The 13,615-nt window shown below is 39.7% G+C and overlaps 1 protein-coding gene across 2 annotated transcripts; it reads right to left on the reverse strand.

Annotated features, from left to right (window-relative positions):
- Positions 1 to 3,867: 3,867 nt before the first annotated feature.
- Positions 3,868 to 13,230, reverse strand: hhatla (hedgehog acyltransferase like, a). 2 transcript variants are annotated; one of them, XM_074689413.1, is made up of 13 exons: positions 12,868 to 13,229; positions 11,689 to 11,816; positions 8,866 to 8,933; positions 8,641 to 8,754; positions 8,122 to 8,142; positions 7,679 to 7,873; positions 7,139 to 7,348; positions 6,825 to 6,996; positions 6,085 to 6,229; positions 5,946 to 5,981; positions 5,665 to 5,866; positions 5,428 to 5,569; positions 3,869 to 5,087 (listed from the first exon to the last, which is right to left on the reverse strand). In XM_074689413.1, exons 2-13 carry the CDS (start codon positions 11,792 to 11,794, stop codon positions 4,945 to 4,947), a joined length of 1,554 nt encoding a protein of 517 aa, XP_074545514.1. In that variant the 5' UTR covers positions 11,795 to 11,816; positions 12,868 to 13,229; the 3' UTR covers positions 3,869 to 4,944. The 2 variants fall into 2 exon arrangements, with proteins under 2 accessions (XP_074545515.1, XP_074545514.1); XM_074689414.1 differs by lacking the exon at positions 8,122 to 8,142 and having other exon boundaries at positions 3,868 to 5,087; positions 12,868 to 13,230.
- Positions 13,231 to 13,615: the final 385 nt, after the last annotated feature.

Genomic DNA, 13,615 nt, shown 5'->3' on the forward strand with positions numbered 1-13,615 from the left:
GATGTGACTTTTAACCAGGCGTGTTGGGTTTTTTTTTTTTTGAATTTAATGGAGATTAGATCAAATGAATTTTCTTTATTCAAGACAACTTTGTACTGGATACAACACGCCGAGGTAAGGTATTTATCAGCAGTTATGTAGCCCTGTTGTTTGAAACGTGACAACAAGCAAACTTTGTAAACTCAGTTCGTAGTGTAGATTAGTAGCTGGCTATGTATGGTAAAATATGTCCATAATGGTAGTGAACCGTGGTTATGTCCTGCCAACCATCTACCAAGCAGAGCTAATATAACCTCACTCTTCATTTTATTGATAGAATCTCAAGTTTGAACAGACCACTGCAGAATAACTGCTGACTGTGGATTGGAATGAACATTATCACAAACAGTTCAGCCCATGTTTTTGCCATTAGTCCGTGTTTTTGCCTTTGGCCCATTTTTTGCCTATCACAGTCAGGAAGAGGAAAGAAGACAACGTGAGAAATTGTGCGGAAACTAGCGGGTGATGAAACATACAACACACACAGAGGTGAGCAACCACAAAGAGCGACATGGTGTGAGCTTTAGAAGGGTTACAGTCATTTTTAGATTGATACGTTGTGCCAGCTTGTTTGTATTTTTGTTGTTGGCTGGGTAACAAGTAGTATAATGTAGCTCTAACAGCTGATAATGCAGAATACATTTCAGGGTGGACAACACCCCAACAGGAAGAGTGGGGGTTCTTGTTTACTAAATTTCACAATACCCGCCACTCAGCATACATCTTCCTGCTTATGACCCTCAGTTTCATGAAGCAACTTTTAGACCCTGAGTGATGAACAGTTATGCCACCCACTGGCTGAACTGTCTCTGAGATCTACTGATGATACAGCATAGTTGATAATAAATTAAATCTAACATTATTTACACAAGAGTGTTCTTTATCTTATCTCTAAAAGCTCATGTGCAAAGTTTTTATCTGGTTGTGAAACAGATTAGGATTAACAGTTTGAGAAAAAAAAAACTTTTTTTATTTACTTGTTTATTTTTTTCTCAGAAAACGCTAAATTAAAAGTGAAAGCGGTGTGACTTGGTCCAGAGGGGGCACCAGAGTCAACACAGAAAGTTCCTCACAAGAGCTTCAAGTTCAACAAATATTCCCTTTTTTGGTTACAGAGTTTGGATTTTTCTTTTCATCCAGACATCTTGTTTTTTTCCTGGGATTTTATACCTTTATTTAAGAGGATACAACTGTGGGTAGAGTGAGAAACAGGGTGAGAGTAGGGAAGGACATGTGAGAAACTGGCCACAGGCTGGATTTGAACCCAGGCCACCTCATGGGGAGCAACCTAGACCACTAGGCCCTCTGTGCCCCAGGACGTCTTCACTTTATAACGAAGTAGCTGCCTCTGGTATTATAATGTATTTTTTTGTAATGTACTGTATTGTATAGTTTTGCATAGTATTGTATAGTATTGTATTGTATTGCATTATATTGTGTTTAGTCCATGCTTGCCAAGGCGTGTTCTTGGAAGCGACAATAAATTTGATATTGATCCAAGCTGCCTGAAAATATCAATAAAAAGATGTATCAACTGAGTTTAAGCTTGACATAAATAAATAAATAAATTAATTAATTAATTAATTAATTAATTAATTAATTAATTAGTAAACTGTTTTTAGTTTGATTTGCGTTCAACTTTCAATAATTAGGAAAATGCAGAAAACAGAAATCTTCAAACTCAAAGATAATGTATGAGGTTAACAACAATGATTTATGGATATTGGGAGCGGAATAGTGTCTCATTATTTGTATCTAAAGGGAGTTTTTAGCATGTACAGTTATCCTGGCTTTTGTTTAAATGTGACCATTTTTTAAATGCTTTCAGAGATGCTCAGGTTTTATCCTTTGAATAACTGTGACTGTAATATTTTTACTGAAATGATTTGCTTGCTACTTCTGTTTTTGAAGAGTTGATTTTGTTAATGTAAGAGGATCTTTTTGGTGACCTACTGAAGGAGCAATGAGGGTACTTCCTGATTAATAATAAGAGACATCTGTGACAGGTTGTGTATTACAGACTGGTGTAAGGTCACTGTCCTGTTGGTTACAGCCGAGTAGTGCTAGAAACAAAACAAATACAACTGTTAACTTTACCAAAAACAGGCCTTATCACAGCAGACCTGTGACAGCAGATGTAAACGTTCACATAAAACATTCATGAAAGCTCTGATCTGTATTTAAATTTTCCAAAAGCTATGACACTGGGATAAAGTGGCCATATTCACATCACCTGACACCTGCGAGGAATTCAGCCATCAAGAGATGTATCATTTTCCTTTGTTGTGCACAAATTAAACACTAACATCCAGTGTTTAGATATGAAGCCAGGGCAGAAGTGCAATAAACTGTAGTTCCTCAAATGTCCACTTGGGGCTGGCTTTTAAAGTCCCCATTAACACTAGTGTTAAAGGTCCTCTATTATTCTCTTTTTCTGCAGTTTAATATGGATCATTGATGTCTTCATGAAATGGTAGTAACATGTTTTGGTCCAAAATGCCAATAATCAAGCACAGCAGCATTGTTTCCAGGCCCTCATAGCCCCTCTATTCAGAATAGTCTGATTTAGTGGGTGTGGTCTTCATATGTAAATGAGCCACTGCTGATACCGCCCCGCTCTTCCCACTGAGAGCAGCGCCACAAGCTCCGAGTGCACAATGTTCAGAAAACAGCGAAGCTGGTTTCCTGTAACATCACAGGCCAAAATAACAGGCTAACCACAGCTAAAGTTAGCATCCTGAAGCTAACACAGAGACAGGGGGGACACTGAGGGAAAGCTCTTACATCTGCTCCACAGCACACAGCATTTAAAATACTCACATTTCCAGGGTCTGAGGTTTGTTGGTGGATGGTTGGTAATGCACCTGGATTCAGGACCAGTCTATTCGCTAGCCCTCTGTTGTACTGTCCAAAGTTGGAAAAGCAGTCGGCCGTGAAGTGACTAGCACACACATGCACAGTTTTACTGAGTGTAGCTGGCACATTTCCCTCATAAATGAACTCTAGCCACTTAGACTTGTCTTCTCCCGAGATGGAAAGCTTGAGCATGGAACTATGTGGCTGTCTACAGCCAAAAACTTCGGCATTCTCCTCCCCGCTGCTGGAGAGTGGGCGGGGAGGGGGTTTCGGGGGTATCTGCTTCGGTGGACCAATCAGATCAGACTTGCTCCTGATTGGTCAAAAAAGGGAATCGCTGACGTCCCCAAAATCCAAACAGCTCGTTTTAGGTCAGGATTTTTACATTCACAAGCACTACTAAGTACAGGTTTTGTCATTAAATATCACATTTTGTGGGCTGGGAGGAAAGCCAAAGACCCACAAATATCACTAAAAGACGTAATAAAGTGATTTTTGCGTAACATGGGACCTTTAAAATACACATTCCAACGACAGAATAACATATTAAAGACCGTTTGAAAAATGACTTCAAGGTGTAAGTGGATAGTATATTAATACACACCATAACGAGGTAATTCATTTTTATAACTTATCCTTTAAGAGAATATAAAAGGTAAGCTCTGCATATGTAGCTACCAAACCCAATGTAGCTGTTTGCCAAGAGGCTGAAGGCCCACAGTTCATCTCTTCTTTGTTTCCAGGCTGATGAAAGGAAAGTTTGAAACAGTATTTCCAATATTTTCAACAACTGTTCGGCACCTATTCAGAAACATTTGGAAATCTCTGAGAGTGTGTATGTTTTATGGAGTAATTGCAGCCAATGATCACCTCTGGTCAAACAGAGCCATCTAGTGGTAAAATAAGACAACAAATCTCTATCATTCAGAAGTAACAGTTCAGTGTTTATTAACTTATTAAAGCATTCTTCCACAAATGTAAAATTGTTTAAATGTGTTTGGTGCATATTAGCTCACAAGAATAAATATTTTTTATCCTCTTAACATGATGTAGCTTGATAGCATTATTCCGGCTTAGGAATAATGTTGATGAATCAAAATGTTTTAATGGTTTTGATGAACCTGACGTGAAAAAAAATCATTTTTATTCCTCTTTCTCTCTCCTCCCTCTGTCTCTTGCACTGAGAGCACACAGCAGGTTTTTTCGACAGGCAGGAGAAGACTGACCCTGCTGAGCCGATCGCCTTTCACAGAGACAGAAGGCCTCGAGCATGTGATGAGGGTGGAGGACAACATGACGAGGTGTCACACTGTCGGCAAATCTTCTTTAATACTGTAAAGCTGTCTGAACACATGGACAACATTCAGTCCTTTACAATCAGAGATATCTTGTACATTCTTAATCATCTTTAAATTAGATGCTACGGCACAACTTGGCTCACATATTTGTTGACAGAGCAAGGACAAATTCACAGCACCTTATTTTTTATTTTCTTCAGAGTGCTTTTATGCAGCCCTCTGGCTTCAAGTTTCTTCAAGTTTTTAACCCTTTCAGTATCCTTATGATGACTGGGATGTGATGTGTGTAAGGCAAACTTAAGACAAGAAAAAAAAATTAAATTAGTTTGTTTTTTTCAAAAAGGATGGAAGAAAAATAAGAATTGGAAACAACTGCACAGAGCAACATGGCTGTTTCTGTACGACACAGCATTTTTTATACACTCAGTGTTAGCTTCACGAACACTTAACAAGTCTTTCTTTCCTTTCTTAAATAATCTTTAGTTGAGGTTGAACACATAATGCACAGTCGGTGGGTTTGTGCCAAAGGATGTGGCGATTATCTACAGCAAGTGCACTTGAGGATTTTTTTTTTCACAGTTCAGACATTGCCTCGCTTCTGACAAACAAAAGCAAAAACAGGCTTGTGAACAGTAAAGATAATGACTGGATGTTACAGTCTGGTTTTGGTGTGGTTCGCAAGTCCAAGGACGGAGCAATGTAAGGGGGACTGTCGACTGTGATGTCTGTGAAAGTCACATTTTTTTTCCAATTACTCTGCTTTCTCTTTGCCTCCTTCCACTGGCTTCACTGGCTCTGGGTCCTCCAGCAGGGCTTGTTGCCTTTCCCTCTCTTTCACCAGCTGCACGCCACAGTAGGTCACCAGCAAGACCGAGAGGGTGGACAGAGGGAAACCTGGAGGAGAAACACAAAGAGGGAAAGAGAAAGAGGAGAAACACAAAGAGGGAAAGAGAAAGAGGAGAAACACAAAGAGGGAAAGAGAAAGGGAGTGAGAGGGGGAAAAAGATCAGAGAAATAGGACTGTAAAGGAAGAACTGGTTCATCAGTCTGTGTTAATAAGATTCCTTTATTCTTCAAGAAAGAAAACAAGAAAGAGGCTGTTGTGTTATGTGAGATCTGGAAGATGGAGTCTCTTGAGATTCTGCTGCTTTTGATGTCTTTTTGTGTTTTTCTGTCTTTAACAAGAAGTGACAGAGAAGTCGGGGACTCACACTGTACCCTTGTTATTCCTTACCTTTGAAGATCAGTCGTCTTCCCACCAGTTTAGCAAACTCCAAACTGTTCAGTGAGAGCACATTGTAGAGGACGATGGCCCAGAAGTTAGCAGCGTTGAAAACACCTCTAATCCTGCGAGACATGGCTTCACCCATCAAACCCTGGGTATGTTAGACAAAGGTACATTATAAAACCCACAGATGGCACAACACAAAGCAAAAACAGTCAAAAGAGCTGAAAGAGATCACTTATTTACCTCTATGGTGGAAAATGGAGGGATGGAGAAGAATTTAGCAACCCACAGCTCAAAGTTGAGGCCAAAGCAGTTGAAGAAGGACCATAGGTAAACCAGTTCACAGGGACCCAGCCACAGGGTGGTGATGGCGAAGGTGCAGATGGTTGCAAGAAGCTCTTTGAAGATTTTATCATGATCTCCACCAATGTAGTCATAAACATACCTGCAAAATCATGACTCAGAATCCACCTCAGCTCAAATCATTGTTTGTTATATTAAAGCATGCATTTAAATTCACTCACTTGCACAGCCAGTCATTGATGCCTCTGTCAAAGTGCCTGTTAAAAAAAACCGTTCCCCATATTTTTAATCACAACTTCAACATTTGGTGAGGCAAACAAAGAAAGGAATAACGATTTTAAGACTGCACATTACACCTACGTCTCAGCAAAGACGTAGAGCATGGTGATACACTTGGGGGGCTGAGGAGGGTCCAGGTGGTCCAGTGTAGACACAGTGTTGATGACACCAAACATCACGGCTGCTTTCACCCAGTCATACACCAGGTTGGAATAAGCCAAACCAGCTGCAGAAGAGACACACAGTGAAACACAGTTTATGACGGACACACTGAGGGCGATTAGGAAGGGTGATTAAATATGGGGTTTAATTTGGTTAAAGTTAGTTTAGTAATCAAAGCTAAAATTTGGACTCATTTTGGTGATTAGAGCTGTATTTATATCAAGTACAGCTTTTCAAATATGTGCTAACATAAATACATTTTCATAAGTTTTTGGTATGAAATAAAAGATAGTGTGAAATTAATTATTAGTGTGATTTGCAAACATTTTAATCCTTCATTTTGTTTTAATACCACCTTCTGCACTATATTTTTTTACTTTCATGTTAAATAGTAATCCCCTCTCAAAAATCAACTTTTACCCTCACAGAACCTGTCAAACAAAATTTATTTTCTGTATTAAAACAAGAATCAGTGTCCCACTTCAAAATAAATATCTTTAACCATTAACCAATATTTTCAAAAAGAAGTTAAACCTGACAGTGTGAGTCTCTCGGGACTTTATGGTTTAAATCTAATAATGGATACTGAACAATGTCCTATAAACACTTAATTTAAGATGTGTGCCACACCTGTTGACATTACACTGTGTCAAACTTACCCAGACACCAGTCAGAGAGCTTGGCAACCAGCTTCATGTCACTGGGGATTGTCAGGATGTAGAGGTAGTGGAAGAAGACGTCCACCACGAAAATCCCTCCCAGGTGCAACAAAGCCTTAGTGGTGATGTTCCACATCTCCCTCTCCTTGCGTGTCAGCTGGGTGTTGTTCGCCTGAGACAGTAACAGTACATTTTTTCACAGCCATCTTTGTTTTTAATGCAGCCATTAGAGCTGATCAGTCAGTTTTTACTGGCCAGATCATTTCTTCCCACTTTTATTCTCCTCCAGGCAGTTACCATTTTCAAACTCTCACCTGGGTATGAAACCTGTCAAAGGTCATGATGGGTCCAAAGAAGAAGAAGGGGAGGTAGAAGTTGTATTTCAGCAGGTCGGTAAACGTGTAGTTTCCATCCTTCTTCTCACAGTTCTCCAGAGCGAAGCTCATACAGCGCATGATGCTGAAGCCACAGCCTCCATAAAACAGGATGTCTTGCAGGTCAAAGGAGCCTGTCACCAGTGTTTCCTGGAAAAGAAGTCAAACATCATCAATGTGCATTTTAAAACATTTTAGTTAGTTTTTAGATTACATTTAGTTGCATTAGACTTGATATAAACACATAATAAACAACTTTACATTGAGTTCATGTCAACTTTATTACTTCTTGGATTATGATACTTAAAGTTTTGCACTCTTTAGTACAACAACCATCAGTGCTTCTTAAATGTTTCTGTTGCATTCATTTAAAAAAAAAAATCACTTTTACTTTGAATATTTTGAGAATAACATGACAAAATAAGCTTGTCTTCCAGAGTCCTGTGTCTGTTTCTCTGTGAGAGTACTCTGCATTCTCACCTGCCAGGAGTTATAAGGCTCCAGCTTGATGGAGGCCAGTGTTGCTAGTCCAGCTGCAAAGCTCAACCACTTGCTCTTGACAAGAGCGACGCTGTAGAGGAGGATGCAGTGAGACACAACCAGAGTCAAGAAGGTCCAGCCCATCGTGACCAGGACGGCCAAACCACCGTACACACCAAAGATCAAGGATCTGTGCTGTGGGGAAAGAGGAGCCAGCGTCAGTGTAAGCTCGTGACAGAATTTTTACACTTGTCAATCATAACGTGACACACATGTAGAGTGCAGTTAGTACAAGAACACTGCTGTAACTACCACAATGGGGGTATATTAGCATGAAAATGTTAAAATGTGTTGGTAAAAGACAGATCTAATATTCAAAATAAGATTAAAATTAAACAGATGACAAGAATAATGTTATGAATCGACAAGTTTATTCATGTTACCTTACATCCATCTATACCAATCTTCATTGTAAGCATGAAACAAGACAGAAAACATGTTTAAAACATCTTCAGTTGTTTTAAATATGCTGTATTTACAAGAAATGATGATTGGTGCATTTGATAAATTGCATCACAAGGAGAAAACCATGCTCATGCATCATGACCATCATACAACAGACCATGGGCTATAAATAAACTGTATGACAAACCATGTTTGTGGGATAGAGAGGGACAGATTGGTATTGAATCAAACTGAAAATGTTAATTTGGACAGTCTGAGTCCTGCTGTTAGCAGCAGAACAAAGTAGATCAGTATTTAAAGTCCTTTTTTTTTTTACACATGACATGAAACCTCATGTTTGTCTTAGTCTTAGGCTTGTGGTCATTTATAATGGAATATACATACTCAACCACACAAATATACAATACAAGGAAACACATAATAATATGCATGCAGTAATACCTCTGTGCACTCAGATTGCAGTGCTAGCTCACAGACATGCCCACACATGCACGCACCTTTGGAGCTATCACGGTGAATATTTTGGCAAAGATAACATGACCGGCGAGAGCAAAAAGGATGTGATTGCGGAATGTAGTGAACCACATTATCCACTCCAAGTCCGCAACATCCTGTGGTGAATAAAGATACATTAGATACAAACAACCTTTTTCTATTTTACATAATTCAATGTAATAATATAACAGACTGAAATATAATTAGAGATTGTTTGAGTAACTTACCATTTTCCTGCCAAAATAATGCCATCCTGGTTTCACACTCTCTTTGAAAGCCTTTCTGTTTAGGTTCTCTGAATGGAGAAGAAAACACACAGGATGTTCAAAGTCAACTATTGGTAATGGGTTTTTAATAAATCAAGTTTAGTCATTTTTAAACTGCTGTGAGAAGATTTTCTTTCGTGTTGATTTTGGCGCCCCCTGTGAAGAAAGCAAGTACCTCTTAACTCATCACTAATATTGTCCTGTGTGCGTGAAACTAAGTTTTTTGGAGGGCTCACTTGAATGTGGGCCTTGCTGTTGGAGATAAATGTTAAAAATGTCAGTACAGATTGCATATGCAATGTCATTCAGGTAGAAATACTCTGCCTTAAAGATGCTATGAGGAGGATCTGTTTTAATAGGACTTCCTTGCCATCTTCTGGCCTGGAGTCTCATGCACACTGTCATGAAGATGTGACTTTTAACAAGGTGTGTGTTTGTTATAATGTGTTTGATACAACACGACGATGTGAGGTATTCATCAGTACAGCTACGTAGCACTGTTTGAAACCTGACAACTATCAGTAGGCTAACGTGACAACAAGCAAACAGTCAGTTCATACAGTGGTTTAGTAGCCGTCCATATGTAGCGTTACTCCTGGTGCTGTAAGACACGTCTGTAATGCGTTAACATTAGTGAATCCTGGTTAGCTATGTCCTGCCAAGCATCTACTAAGCAGAGCTAATGTAACCTCACTCTTCTTTTCATTGATAGACTCAAGTTTGAACAAACCACTGCAGAATAACTGCTGACTGTGGGTTGGGATAAACATTATTACAAACAGCTTAAGCCTTCAGCTCAGGCTGTATCAGTCTCCTGTTTAGCTTTTTTATGCTCTTCTGTCCTTTTTCTGTCTGACAGTTAGGCTCCAGTGTCCACCATTAGAGAAAAACACAGATGTATCTTCTCACTTCTAAACTTCTTCAGCCAGAGGTGTTGTCATAGAAATTTAGATGTGCCGTAAGACAATCTGGTCCTGTTTGACCTGATCAGGAAGCTACAAAGTAGCATTTCGAAATAACCTATATTGGCGCTGGTAATCTAATTTTTAAGTATGGATTACAATCAGGCATACATCTAGAAGGGAGACTGTTTTAAAATCACTTTGTAACTCCTCACAGCCCCTTTAACCCCTTGATGCCTGTTATCGCAAATTTGCGACATACCCTGTCAGGTCTTGATGCAGCTGAAATGACCTTTGTATCTCATTATTACCTATTGATTCATATTCTACAAACACCAAAGATCGTATCAGATCCACTATGTCATGATTTATTGGTCAAGGGATGAACTTCTCATGTCTATATATATATATAATATAACTTCGTTATAACTATTGGGTGTACTACTCAAATTCAAACTACCACTTAATTTAAAACCTGTAAGAATGCAAAACTACATAAAAATAAACTTTTCTTATAATTGTTGATCAATTCAGGCATTAAGGGGTTAACAATGATGGTCTTTTTGGCATCTACAGTTCATGTAGAGGTAACGATTTTCATTTTAGTCTGTGTCATGTGGCTGAAAACTCCTACCAGGAGCTTAAATTTGTTGTGCTATGTTGTATGCTTCAGGTTGGGAAGGGTTAAATCCAGGGTTAAGACATTTTTTCGATCAGTCTGTTTCTGTAAATGAACATTTTATATTCAAAAGGCCCTATATGTGTAAATTTGAACCATTCAATTGTTGCACTATAAAAAAGTGTGACTGCTGGGTTAAAATCAGAGAATTAAAAGGTGTTAGAGCACTTTCAATCTATTTGATAACATCAAATATTACATAATGTACTAACAATGAAGTGTTTCTATTTTGGGCCCTCACACATCTACACTCATACTTTCCAAACCTGGTTTTAGGAGATTACTTCCCTATGTCTAACCTGAATGAAAAGCTGAAAAACTATAAAGAATTTCAAAGTAAGAGTTATTAGAGTGTTGCTTTTCATTCAGGACACAGAAACAAAAGGGTTTGACACCCGTACAGCTTCCTTCCACTTGGCCTGATCACACTAATGGTCATAAAAAGGATATGAAATTGTGAGCGTTGGTCAGGGAAAGCCTCTTACTTCTGGGAGCGCAGCCAGGCTTCTATTACAGAGCTACTGTAGCGTGCAGACCTGAGCTGCATTAATGCCCCCAGACTGAGCAGCCAAAAATGGACAATTTCAAGACACACAGAGTAACTCCTGAAGACACTCGGGACAAAATAACGAGTGACAGCATGACCCTGGTCGGGTTGATCTGCCTGCCCAGACTGTGACAGACTGTACCACCCACTGGATTACACTCAGTCCATTCAGTTTCTGTGTTTCCTCTGATATGTAAACAGCTTACTTTCAGGGGGGTTGGTTTGTGAATGCTTGGCTCTAATTAACTCAGTCTTAGCCTCACCATTTTTTTCATGAAAGAAATCATAGAGCTAATTAGAGCATCTTTAAGTTGTCTTCTTTTAAATGGGTCCATGCAGAAACTCCTGTGAGGATTGGTGACTCTTTTAATCTGCGAGATGTTCTCTATCAAAGCAGTTTCAGGTTAAAGGCAGTAGTGTGGCGTGGCTTAGTTTTTTTTCTTTATATGCTGAGTGGTTTTGTTGTGAGTGTACTTGAATAATAAGGTGTTTTACACTCATAAAATTGGGAAAACTTGTCCAAAAACATTTTATTCATCCTGACTTTGATAAACATCAGTAGATTTTACTCAAGTGCTTTGTTATCGGTTTTAAGCCAAGTTACATCAGCAGTGTGGCATGTGCTGTGGACATCTCCTGACATGTTGTACACTCACCACTAGAAGCTTCAAATATCCAACTGCCTGCCCATATCAAGGCTCCAACAAGAACTGCTCTGTAGAGATACAGCTCATATCTGGGGAGGGCAGCCTTGATCCCCATGATGGTTCTGCACGCTGGAAGCCTGGTGGGTTCAAAAAGCAATTGGTTATCAGACCAACAGCATGAGTATGAAGAGTAACAGACACATCTTAAACCAGCAATGTGTGATCTGCAGTACAGTATGAGGTCTTAACAAGCTTTATTGAGTCTGTTTCAGGGTTGATACTCAGGTTCAATTGATTTTTCTCAGGGAAATGTTTTCTAGCCATATCTGAGACATAACCATGAAAGCTTCCCCCACAGCTGCGCAGCAGAGACTCTGTGTGGGCTCCCTTATCAAAATGTGACTCATAATACAGACCTTGATTTGCACTACGACACATAAAAGGTTTTGAAGCCTGTATACAACACTGTGGGGATTCACTCACAGCACTTATGAAAGATCCAAATGGATCATCAATTCAGTGAAGATATGTATATAAAAAAAAACACTGTAGGTAATTTACTTTGTGTTAATGTCAATCAGCCCAGGTTCCTCGTGCCAGATATATAGTGAGGTGTTTTAAAGAGGTGGCATTTCACTAATAAGCCTTTAGAATCCACAGGGCAGTGACTTAAATAGGACTGCAGAGGAATCAGCACCGTCAGCTGCGCAACCCTACCTCTCCTTCCTATTATAGCTCTTGCAGTTGGTCTGCTGTACAGCAGGGCAGCTGCAGTGCTATGTGATCTGAGAGGCACTGGGGACTCACTTCACAGAATATTTAGCCCTGACTGGAATGACCAAGAATGGTGCACCAGAGTAACAAAACACAGAGACAGCTACTTTCCAGGACAGAACAATACACTTTACCTGGAGAAGTGAGAGAGCAAGTGTATGTGTGTTTTTTTGTCAGGCTCATGAAGTTAAAGGAGTTGGACTAACAACTTGCCCATGCCAAGATGTAACCATGGCTAAGCAGGACCCCAGCAAAGCGTCCAGCATACAAATAGAGGATTACTGTTTCACTGCTCATGCATACAGAGCTGGTAACACACAGGCTTTTCGCACTGATTCTCTGCTCACTATTATGTTTAAACCTCTGTATAAACAAATACATCTGCCTTTGGTTTTGTTTTGTTGCTTTACTAACCTTGTATCCGCTTCACACTGTCAAGACAAGCAGCAGCGTTTACAGCCCGACTCCTCTATACAGAAAATAAAGAAAAGAAAAGGGGGAGGCGGTGGTTTTCTAATTCATCCGTCTTGTGGGGGCTTTTGCCGCTGCCGCTCCCTGCGATCACCAGCCTCGGCCAGTCGGGATGTTGCGGACTCAACGAAAGGAGAAGGAGGAGGAGGGGGATATATTTATCCTTCACTACTGCACCGCAGTGAGGGGTGGTCCACGGCGAGCCTAACAAGCCTTACTGGAGCGACAAAACACGCTGGGACAAACAATTGTTCACATGAGGAGAGCATCACTCTGTAGCCTTTTAGCACACCAGGCGCTGTATGAGAGATACATGCAACATACAGGGATTCCTGGCTTAATGTGCATGGATATGCAGAGATGTCCAAGGATATGAGCGAAAATTGAAATAAGAGTGGTTTACATCAAGCAGCAATGCAGCGAATTTACAGTTTTCACCAACTAGCTTAAACAGCTATTCTTACTGGTTTAGATTGAGGGTTTTCAGCGCTTAATGGAAAGCTGACAACAAACCTAAATATTTTTTTGTTAGGCCTATGCCAGTTCTTCAGGTAGATTATTGGATTGTCTTCCCAGTTTCCATTCTTGTTTCTTGCATTAAGTTTCTCATGACAAACAGATATAACAGCATTTCACAAGCTCATCTGTCATGAATTTTCTGTAAATTCAACCTAAGCTATATGAATGAGTG

Source organism: Halichoeres trimaculatus, unplaced genomic scaffold (genome assembly GCF_033239565.1).
Source record: "Halichoeres trimaculatus isolate MK-OKI-2021-1 unplaced genomic scaffold, fHalTri1.1 fHalTri1_scaffold_15, whole genome shotgun sequence".
Lineage (NCBI taxonomy): Eukaryota > Metazoa > Chordata > Actinopteri > Labriformes > Labridae > Halichoeres > Halichoeres trimaculatus.